The following is an 11,354-nucleotide window of genomic DNA, read 5'->3' as shown; positions in this document are numbered from 1 at the left end:
CTTTAACAGTTTTCATCAGTTATTTCACAGAGAAACCAAAAGGAAAAAAATAAACTGATATGCAAACTAATACTGACAAACAAACTGATGGACAAAAGTCAGTTTTTTTAAACATTTTGCAATCAGTTTGCATCAGTCTGCTCATCAGTTTTTTGCTTTCATTCAATTAATATGGACGGATCCGTTAGCAAATAAGAAAAACGTTAGTGTGAACCCAGCCTAAACAAAGCGTTATACAGATTTTCAGCAGTAAAATAGAGGAGGAAGAAAGGAAATAGAACATTATAAATTACTTATGTTTTATTTATAACAGATCTTCAGCCAGAACAATACAAAACATACATTATCTCCATTACACAAATGTTTACTTACACTATGTTACAGATACAAAAATGCTTTGCAGCAACTTTTTTGTGTGTTTTTGTCTTAAAAGCAAGTTTAACCTCACAAACAAAAAGGGAAGAAAAACAAAATCAAAGAAACCCAGTGGTTGGAATAAGATATTATGGGGAATATTGCACTTGCTGCTGAAATGGTAGGAACAGGGAGCATACAATTGAGAAAAAGTTCTTTTTTTAAGCTTTTAATTAAAATGGTAAGTATGTTTTTCAGCTCAGCAGTGTAGACTCTCAGTTGCCCATTAAAAAAAGCCCTTTTAAAGTCACATTTTATTTGCCCCTTCACTTTTATTCAAAAATAGTATCGAAAAAGGCATCTGACCTACCAAATAGAAAAATCTTAGATGGAAACCATCCGGGGTAATCTGAGCAGCTGATACCCAAGTATTTATTTAGCCAAAAGGAATAAAATGTCTGATTAATAGAATACAAGGGACCTTACCCATTAGGCCATGTTCACATAAGTGGATTTTTCAGATGGCAGAATCCGTGGCTTTGCTATATGAGGCAGCAATCAGAGATGGACTCCCAGATTCTGCAACAGATCTACAGCTTGACATGTTGTGAATCAGTAATTTTTTTTTTTTCCTGTAACACAAATTTTTATGTTTGTACATAATAAAGTGCGCCCTTTCCACAGGTATTGGAATTTCTAATTAAAAGAAGTAAGAGGGATCTGCATTTCTGCAATCAGTTTTATATACAAACCCATAAAACAGAAAGCCATTGGCTTCCTACTCTCATCCTGTATAGTAAGCACTCTTAGAGGTCTGTGATTGTAAAACACAGATGTAGGAAAATATCACAAAAACATTGAAAACTTCAAGTGACTCTGCACCCACAATCTTACCCCCCCACCCCAAACCGCTTGTACCTTCGGATAGCTGCTTTTAATCCAAGTCTGTTTGGCAGGTGATGCAGTTCTTGTCCTAAAAAGCTACTTTTAAACTTGCAGCCCCGTGCCCAACGGCCGTGGCCTAGATTGTGTATGCATGTGAGGGCACAGATACTCTAAACCACACCCATTTGACACAGGGCTGCAAATTTAAAAGTTGTTTTTTTATGACAATAACTGCATCACCTGCCGAACGGACCCCGGGACAGATCTTTGATTAAAAGCAGCTATATGAAGGTACAAGTGGTTTGGGAGGGACAGATTGTGGGTACAGAGTCGCTTTCAGTCAATTTCGAATTCACTGTTATAGTGGTTGCTCATTTTGAAGAAGGTGGAAGCTTTCTGAAATTAGTCACCTGAAAGGTAAAATAATGCTCTGAGCACAGAAAACCTGATCCAAAGGAAGCTGTCTTAGGCTGCTGTCAAACATTCTTTTGAGACATAAATGGGTAAAAAAAAAAAAAACAGATCAAAAGCAATTTTTTTGCATTTGGTCCTGTTTTCCAGCCGTTTATGGTTCCTACTATGTATAAACAACGGTCATTGTTTGGCACTCAAAATCAACGGCCGTTGTTTTAGATGAAAAATTGCATTAAAGGGGTTATCCAGTGCTACACAAATATGGCCACTTTCTTCCAGAGACAGACCCTCTCTTGTCTCCAGTTTGGGTGGGGTTTTGAATCTCATTTCCATTGAAGTGAATGGAGTTTAACTGCTAACCACACCTGAACTGGAGACGAGTCATGCTGTCTCTGGAAGAAAGGGGCCTATGTTTTTGTAGCGCTGGATAACACCTTTAGGCTATGTTCACACTACGTATATTTGAGGCTGTATAGCAACCAAAACAAGGAGTGGATTGAAAACACAGAAAGGCTATGTTCACATAATGTTGTAATTGAGTGGATGGCCGTCATTTAATGGCAAATATTTGCTGTTATTTTAAAACAACGGCTGTTGTATTAAAATAATGGAAGTTATTTACCGTTATATGGCGGCCATCCACTCAATTACAACATTGTGTGAACAGAGCCTTTCTGTGTTTTCAATCCACTCCTGGTTTTGGTTGCTATGAGGACCTGACATGAGGACCAAATACATCCTCAAATATACATAGTGTGAACCCAGCCTTAAAGTCTAAGAACAACAGCCAGGAAAAGATAACATGAACATGATTTGACGTCCATAGCCAAACAACGGCCGTTCTTCACTGCATTGTGAAACAATGGCTGTTGTTTGAATTGACTTCAGTGCAAATCATTGCATTATGAAAAGAACAGCCATTGTTTTAACTGAAAACAGCAGCTGTTCTTGTCATAAAAAGTACAGTGTTTAAACATAGCCTTAAAGTGGTACTCCAGCCCCAGAAAATGTAAGCCAGGGTGCTATAAAAATACTCCCCTGATCTCCCACCTGTTACCTGCCTCAGTGACTGGCTGAGGGGGCAATGCTTGTGTCATGTACCCACAAAAGGCAGCTGTGTATTTTAGGGGACCACTTAAAAAAATGTGGGCTAGGATACCCCTGTAGTGATAAGCTGCCCTAATGGTCGAAAATCCTGAAAACTATTTTACGCTTTAAATTGGTCATAGATTAATAATTATTTGAGGTACAGTGATAGTAATACAAGTGGTTCAAATTCCACTGAGACAGACTGGAAAGTATTGTCCTGTCTGAAGGATGGAAGACTCAAAAATTTAGTTTCACATAAAAACCAATCTTCCAAATTGTAAAAAGATCACTGGCAGGGAAGTGGTCCTGATATTTTCCCCACTGACAACTCTTACTGGTTAGTACTAACAGAAACTTACCACAAGTACTGGAAGAATAGGTCTCAAACAACTGGCAGTCATTATGGAATTGCCACATTTAGGCTATGTTCCCACTGTACGAATAAGCGCCAACAACGGCCTTTGTTTGCACTTATCACTACGTAGTGGGAACATAGCCGTAGAGTGTAGTCATCCAACCTTTTTACGTTTCACATTACACAAATCAGAGATATCAGCAGGTTGGTTTTCTGTGCTGTTAGGAGTTTAATCTTTATGCTAATTAGGCGTTTGGTGCATTGGGGACAGGACTACCACCCTCAGTGCACCAATCCACCCCTGGCCCATCCCCTCTAATGAATATTCATCTGGCAATGGTAATCCTGCCCTCAGTGCACCGAAAAGTTTAATTAGCATAAAGATGAAACTGTCAAGGATGAAGGTAAGAAATATAACTTCATTCTAAGTGCCCTGTGCACTATATGGAAATAACAGCAGGGAAGATGCTTCTAACCAGTTTCCCTTTAACACAATTGCAGAATCAGGTGTGATAATCTTAGACTGAATTTAAATCAGCAGAAAGATTTAGGATTTACATATAGAAACACCAAAAGGAAAATCAGTACTAACCTAAACAGAACAAAACAGTAGGCTAAAGAAAAGTGATCATGAAGTGTGGAAGATTGGGTTAAAGTGTAACATTTATGATAAGGAGTTGTATATTATGAGGAGGATCAGGGGAGATGACAACTAATATAAATGCACAGGTATATCTAGGGATTCTGAACTATTTCCTCATTCCAGCAACAGAAATTAAGCTAGGTGATTAAGTACTTTTTCTGGATGCCAATACATCTGCCACAGACCAAAAAGAATGGATGTGTACCTGTCACTTAAGAAACCTTTTGGCACATCCTAGAGTTTTAATCAGTCAGGGTCACTGCTAGATACAGCAAGGGAGAGAAGCACAGTTTTTGATATGCTCATATGTCTTTAGGACATAGAAAAAGTTTTTTTTTTTTTTTTTTTTTTTTTTAAACTTGACAGTGCCCATATAAAGTTTTTCTTCAGGAAAGACATAGCTGATATGGCCAGCAGCAAGTCAAGATCTCAATCCAATTTTTTAAAAAATAATGGTAAAAAAAGATAGGACATGATATCTTTTGCCCCCTCCCCCTCCCTCCTTTTTTTTAACAGAGATTTTCTTCAACTTTGGGTGCAGGACAGCAACGTGCACTGAACTGTATTTCGCTGCAGTTTTTCCAGGTAGAATGAGCACAGAAAAAGTCAGCAGGTTATGTTGGACACCATCTGTAACTGTTGTATGATAAATTTGGTGCTCCCAGGAGAAACAGAAGTGACAACACAGATGTGAACACAGCCAAAAGAAGAAAATACACAGAAGACAGGGGCCGCATGCTAAAAGGCACGAGGCTGGCAGAAGTGTTGAGGCATTATACTAAAGCATGTGTTAGTAGCATGAATCCAGAAAACACCACCATAAATTCCCCAAGCCATACAAGTTTGCAGGTTTCTGGCTGTATTATCTGCAATATAAAAGTACCAAAGATGTACGGTAGTTGGTAAATGTACAGTAACTGAATGTAAACATGCCTGGGATAAATATAGAGTATATCAATCCTAAGATGGCCCCCTCTATGTTCTGGGTCTGTCTGAGGCATGTGTTTTTTTTTATAATGAAAGGTATGCTTTAAAACTCAAAGTGCACAGTATAATGACATTTTCCATTGACATCATTCCCCATACATTTATTAGACATCTAGGAGATCAACTTACTTCCATTTACATTAGATAAAAATGATTATTCTGGAGGTGTTCTGTGTTGTTAGGTTTATTAAAAAGTTTAAAAACAGCCTTTGGTTTTAAGTCTGGGAATGAACCCAATGAAAGGTACAGATTTATCCTTGGGAGGGATTTGTTGTTTGCACCATAGAGATCACTGCTGGAGATTCGGAAACAGTATCAGTATCATCAGAAAGTATAAATCACAAGATTCAGGTTACATTAGTTCAGACATAACATGTTAAAAGGTGAAATGAAAGACAGGCAGAGAACACCATTCAATGCTTTTGTAGAAACCATGCCTGCCAACATAGGCTGTGCAGATCCTATAGGACAGGACTACAGATAATTTCTTTAAAAAGGGAGAAAGGGTGAACCAAAAGAGGTTTAACACGTAACACTATTAAGAGTTTGGGTCATCAATGTATAAAGCTTAGGTCTGGTATAAAGCCCAAGTCACTTGAGCACACAATAAAGGGTTCATACCAGATGGAAAGCTAAATTACAGACAAAAACAAAGTACATGACTGTACTATATAGTACAGGGAAACCAAACGGTACAAAGTTTTAGGAAGGATGAAAAGTAAGCAGAAGTTCTTAAAATTTGTAGTGCAAATTTAATCTAAGGGCTTTACTTTTTTCTCTTTCAGGCACCGGGGTTGATACTACTGCATTACACAAAAGAAGATCACAGAAGTAAAATACAAGTCAAGTCAATTCAGACATACCCTCAAATACAAGTGGCATATAAACAGCTATAGCGAATAAGTAAACTGCAATGATCAGATGGCTTAAAGGCCAAGAGATTTAGGAATGAAAATGGATAGGATCTTCCCCACCACATACAGCACTGTCCTGTCTTGTTGAGGTTTCCCCTTACAAAAGGTATCAGTACTGTAGAAAAGTAAGTGTCGTAGAACTGGCCAGTGCTAGCTTTCTCTAGATTGTTAGAGTGCTGAAGGCACTTGTACCATATGGTTAGAAACTAAACTGACAGATTGTAGGAGAACAATATACTCAAATTCTGGAATCTGAGAAATACTTGTTTCTGCACACCTTGTCATACAAGCTAACAGACACAGAGCAGAGCTTAGCAATGGCATACCAGAAGAATAGCCTGAAACATGGAAGAGCGTACAGACAAGAAGCATTAAATACTTCTAAGACAGGTTGACATGTCCATTAAGCAGTTAGTGTCTCAATGGCTTGTTCAAATACTTATTGGAAACACAACACTTATAATCGGGTAGCAGAATACCGGTTTCCATTTGGTGTAAATCAGCCTCTGCCGGCTCATGATTCTGGATTATTATTATTTTCCCAATTACAATTCCGTAGGATATGAGCAAAATGCTTCACAGTATAAAGAAATTCTAATGTGTAACTTTTCTTCAGGCTATTCCTAAAACACTCTTTAAAGAGAACCTTTCCATACTTCTGCTTTGTTAAAGGGAAACTATACCAGGTTCGAAGCAGCTAACCTGCTATATCCCTATAGCGTATATGCGCTACCGATGTTAGTAATTTTCTCCTCCTTTAACTCTTCTTCTTCCCTTGATCCTCAGTGCGGTTTTCTGAAACGTAGTAGTTTATTAGATATGTAAATGAAGCAGTTTGGCAAACTGGGGACAGGACTACTACTCTCAGTGCAACCATCCGGCCCAGGGGGCCCAACCCTTCTAATGAATATTAATCTGTTGCTCTGCGGTGAAGAGTGCCAGAGTGAAATCGCTGCAGAGCACCCCCTCAATATTAAGCCTTCCAGGGTGGACTGATGCACTGAGGCCTCCCCCTGTGCGTCAAACAGACTAATTTACATCTTATAATCTACAAAGTTCCCAAAAGCAGCTCAGAGGATCAAGGTAAGAAAATTACCTTAGTGCCTAGTGTGCTATAGGAATATATATTAGCAGCTTAGATGTTTCCAACTTGAAGACAGTCTCCCTTTAAATAAATGAGTTAAAGAGGTATTAATAGTGGGAACTAGGAGCTGTTAGAACCATTGCTCGAGATCAGGGTAGGCAAGCATCCTAACCTGCTGATATTGGCTAACAGGGAGGGTTACAGTGATCATAATGGTAGCTTTAATATGCCTTTTAGTCGCACTGTCTTTCTTTAGAATAAACTTTTATAAACATGCAAACTAGGTGTTTAGTCTACAGGGGTTATTACTTTACCTCTTGGTGAACCCACTCCTGTTACTGCACCCCCTCTTGAATAATGATCTGCCCCTCTGCTGTGACTTAAATGAAGCCTGCTATGAGCTGCAGACGGTTGGATGAATAAACCATCTTGCATTGAGGAGGTATTGTTACAATTGCAGGAAAGTGATCAGTCATCACCTAGGTGTAAAGTGAGAAGCAGTGCACTGGACACTCTTAAGGTATATTATAGGTACCATCATATCAGCAGGTTAGGATGCTGTATGCATTCACTTTATAGCACACAGACAACTAGAAGACGTTTTCTACTCCTGGAATATCTTTTAACTCCTGACTTTGTAAATTGCTCCTTAGGGGCTGGGGGTTCTAGGGTCCTATGTAAAAGGTGCTGTAAACATTTTATTTAGAAAAAGTGTCACAGATCACCTGTAAAGGTGTCTCCCCAAAGGTGAAGCAGAATCTAAAATTGATGGGCTAACCTTGGAATTAACCATCAATGTCAGATGCGTGGGAACATTCAACACCCCTGGAAGTCAGTTGTTTAAAATATGTCCCCAAGCAGTACTCTGACAAGTGCCATGTCCCCTTTGATGTGTACTTGGTAGTGCACACCACTATCACATTCATGGTGGCATGGTACCACGGCATCAACCCATTCAGGCAAATCGGAATGCCATGCACAGCCACAATAAATGTGACATTTAAGCTCTGCTACAATGGAGAAAATGAATAAAAATGAAGCAATGTACATGAAGATGCGGAGACTATGCATATTGTGAGATGGATCATAAACTCTGCATATCTGGATAATCCCCTTAAGCACCAATTATAATGAAGGCTATATATTTAGTAACAGGAATGTGATCAGGTCAAAGTAGGCAAACTTTTTTCCACAATTTTATTTGGGAAAGGTTTCCCATCTTTATCCTGATGTGATCTAATCACATTCTTGGCACTGAATATACAGGCCCCACACCAAACTATTAAAACCATCTGAATATTATTCTACTGTCGAACACAGGCTGCTAAAAACAGTGTCTATAGACCAATATAACTTTAAATACTAAATATTTTTGGGTCAGGATTTTTTTTCTTTGTTCACGGGCTTCTATTTTTAGTGACAATTTTAAATTATTCATTTAATATACATGTGGGTAAGTATGTGCAGAACAAAACAGGTTCCTAAAGTAGCAAAGGAAAGTGCATGACGATTACAGTTAGGTATATAACAAGTTACCTACAAACATGGCAGTCAAAAAAATAAACCACACAATAGGGGGTCATCAGAAACAGAGTTAAACCTTGCTCTGATAGACACAGTACTTCAGCCAAGAATGACAGGAAAACAACAAAATAAATACACCAGGGAACTTATACGGTTAGATTAACAATAAGAATAAGGGTACAACTCAAATAGAAAAGATTGGACAACTTACACTTAATAGAATACATTTTCTTTCCATCTGTTCAAAACCATTTTAAATAGACAGTCAGTGCAAAGAATAGAAAAAAAAATAGGCTGAAAAAAAATAAAAAAGTTGACTTCATTTTGCAATGAGGTCTGAGGGGGAAGTTCTATTGTTTTCAACTACCAAACAGTCTTACTAAGGTGCTACACTTCACCACCGACATGAGAAGCATTGTGTCTACAAAGCCGTTCAGAGTTTAACAGGTTCTGAAATTAGAAGACCATAATGTGATGAAGAAATATTGAGAGATTTAAAAAAAAAAAAAAAAAAGGTCGAACTTAACTACAACTCTCAATATCTGTAACAGCTACCAAGAGTTTTAGTTCACTTACAAGTGGGGACACCAGGTGTTGGCTGGTTACATTATACCACTAACTCCTATACTGATCACTAGCAATGCTGTGTACCTCCAAAGGCAACAAGGCGCTTTAAGTGCATTTGCCAAACAGTTCCTTGTGTTCCCCAAACACTTCATAAAAGCTCCAGTAGTGCCTTTGTAACGATTCCTTCCACTTACACACTCAATGCTTCACGCAGTGACACATCCAGCATGATATCTGCATTTGTAGGTCACTGAGAACAAATATTTTCTCATCTCCTATAACAAATTACAGTAGTGCTTAATTAAATTATGAAGTAAGAAAAAAAAGGAACATTTAAAAAGTGCTTAAAATTTCTGTGTTCCACCCATTCTTATCACAAAAAAATTAAAAATAAAAAGGAGTAGAATCTTGAAAAATCTGACGGTAAACATCCATCAGCCACATGGCCTGACTGCGTCTCTGAGCCTTTTTTTGGAGAGGGGGAGGGAGGAAGAGTTCATTTCCCCCTACTCCTCTGTTAAACTTTGTGCTCTCCTCTCACAATGTGGGATGAGAACTCGTACCGGTCCTGACTGTGATAGCCACATATATTGCACTCAAAAGGGTCTCTGAAGCCATGGCATCCCATGTGGATCGTGAACATTACATGGTCTAAGAAGAGTACACGACAGTGCTCACACTTGAATACCTTGACTTGCTCACCATCCTCTCCCAGTACCCGCAGGGTTTCCTTGGCAGTGACAGGCCCAGAGCGGGAAGGGTTTACCACACCTGATTCAGGTGGCCGCTGGTCCTCTTTGGCATAGGCCGGACTCTGCCGGCTGCTGGTTGCTTGAGAGCCTCTCTCTTCATGGTTGCTTTCAGTATCTGTCGTGGAGTCCTGGCACCCATTAGTAGGAGAAGCTCCATGCTCAGTCCTTCCTCTGTAGTGAACCTGTGTCCCGTCTGGTAAATCTTCATGGCCCTCTGCTGCTTCCCGGTTTCCTGGCATGTCTGGCCTTCCTGACATAGGTTGGAGCTGAGTGTATACAGAGCTAATGACTGGAGTAATTTCTGAGATGCAGTTTGTAGGTGGCAAACGCATTGGACCTCCAACAAAAGCTAATGGATTTCCATATGATGGGTCAAGAGGGTGGTGAGGAACCATCTCTATGTCCTTCTCAAAACTAGAGTTCATGTCATATGGAAGATCAGCAAGGCTAAGACGCATCTGTTTCTCCCCTGAAAAGAAAAGAGAATACATCAGAATGGATATTATTTAAAAAGAACCTTAGAGTTAAAGAAAATGGCCCAGATTTATCAATTTGTGTGAAACAAAAGTTGGTGTAGTTTGCCGATAACAACCAATCACAGCTCAGCTTTCATTTTACCAGAGCTCATTAAGATATAAAAGCTGAGATGTGAATGGTCGCTAAGGGGACAGATTACACCAATTTGTTTCATGCAGACCAATAAATATGGGTCAATAAATTTAACCTTAGACTGATGAAATACTGTACAGACCCACAACAAATGTCACACTCAAATAAGAGGTATTTTTGGTATTGCAACTTTGCTGGGGGAAGGGTAATAGTAAAAAATAAATGATTATCACCTACCCCATTTGCCAGCATCTTCCAGCCCCCCACTGGTCATCGCTCCTTGCTATTTCAGAGGGTGCATAAATGGGAACTGCTAGGGACGTGGGTAGGTATCATTTTATATTTTTACAATACACCCAGCAAAACATTTTAAGATACCAGAATACCTGCTGGACACAGTGAGGTGAATATGCTTTAGTTTGTTACTGTATAGCTCTAGCAGGCTGCAGTTAAGTTTTTTAATAAACTGAATACCCCTTTAAAATCATTAATCCATCAAATATTTCAAAATATTGGAAAGATGTATTCAACTTAATTTCTAACATCACTCAAAATACTTGTCAACTAGATCCTGCTTTAGCGATTTTAGACATCAACTTAGAATTATTTCCTAGTTCCACAAGAACGGTTATACACCATATATTCATTGCAGCGAGACTAGCCTTAGCTCATGCTTGGAAGTCTTCCAATCCTCCTTCAATTTCTGAAGTAATTAATAAGAGTTAATTTACATTGTGCATGCAAAACTTTTCTTCTTCCTGATACACACAACATCTTGAAAGTTATAAGAAGATGGAAACCCTGGACATCTTCACACTACGCCAAATAAGCAATAATTATAAACTTAAGGTGAAAAATAAACCTTGTTTCTATTCTAAGTATTCTATTTTGTATTCCTAGGCTGTATACAAGTTTTCAATATTTTTTGTAATTCTCTTTAGGCCAGTTTAAGGCCCTTGTTATATATAATGTATCGTAAAAAAAATTGAATAAAAATTAAAGTTAAAAAAAAATAAATAAAATAAAATCCTTCATTGCATATGATCACCAAATAAAATGCTAGTGCACTAAAGTAGACAGTTATTGGGATGTGTTGCCATATTAAGATTTTTTTTCTATGTAGATTTTGAAGACATCTTGGTCTATCCTATACCTATTTCTCATTTATGATCTGTCC

General features: G+C 38.5%; 1 protein-coding gene across 12 annotated transcripts in view; it reads right to left on the bottom strand.

The window, feature by feature from the left end:
• Positions 1 to 7,459: 7,459 nt before the first annotated feature.
• Positions 7,460 to 11,354, bottom strand: part of IKZF4 (IKAROS family zinc finger 4) — a 43,280-nt gene continuing 39,385 nt past the window's right edge. For all 12 annotated transcript variants that reach the window (XM_069970506.1, XM_069970502.1, XM_069970503.1 and 9 more), the window contains one exon: positions 7,460 to 10,037. In XM_069970506.1, coding sequence (XP_069826607.1) covers positions 9,334 to 10,037 — 704 coding nt within the window. In that variant the 3' untranslated portion in view covers positions 7,460 to 9,333. The remainder of the gene's footprint in view (positions 10,038 to 11,354) is intronic.

This window comes from Dendropsophus ebraccatus, chromosome 5 (assembly GCF_027789765.1).
Source record: "Dendropsophus ebraccatus isolate aDenEbr1 chromosome 5, aDenEbr1.pat, whole genome shotgun sequence".
NCBI lineage: Eukaryota > Metazoa > Chordata > Amphibia > Anura > Hylidae > Dendropsophus > Dendropsophus ebraccatus.
Note: the sequence above shows the minus strand (reverse complement) of the source record. Positions and strands in the feature narration are given on the sequence as shown.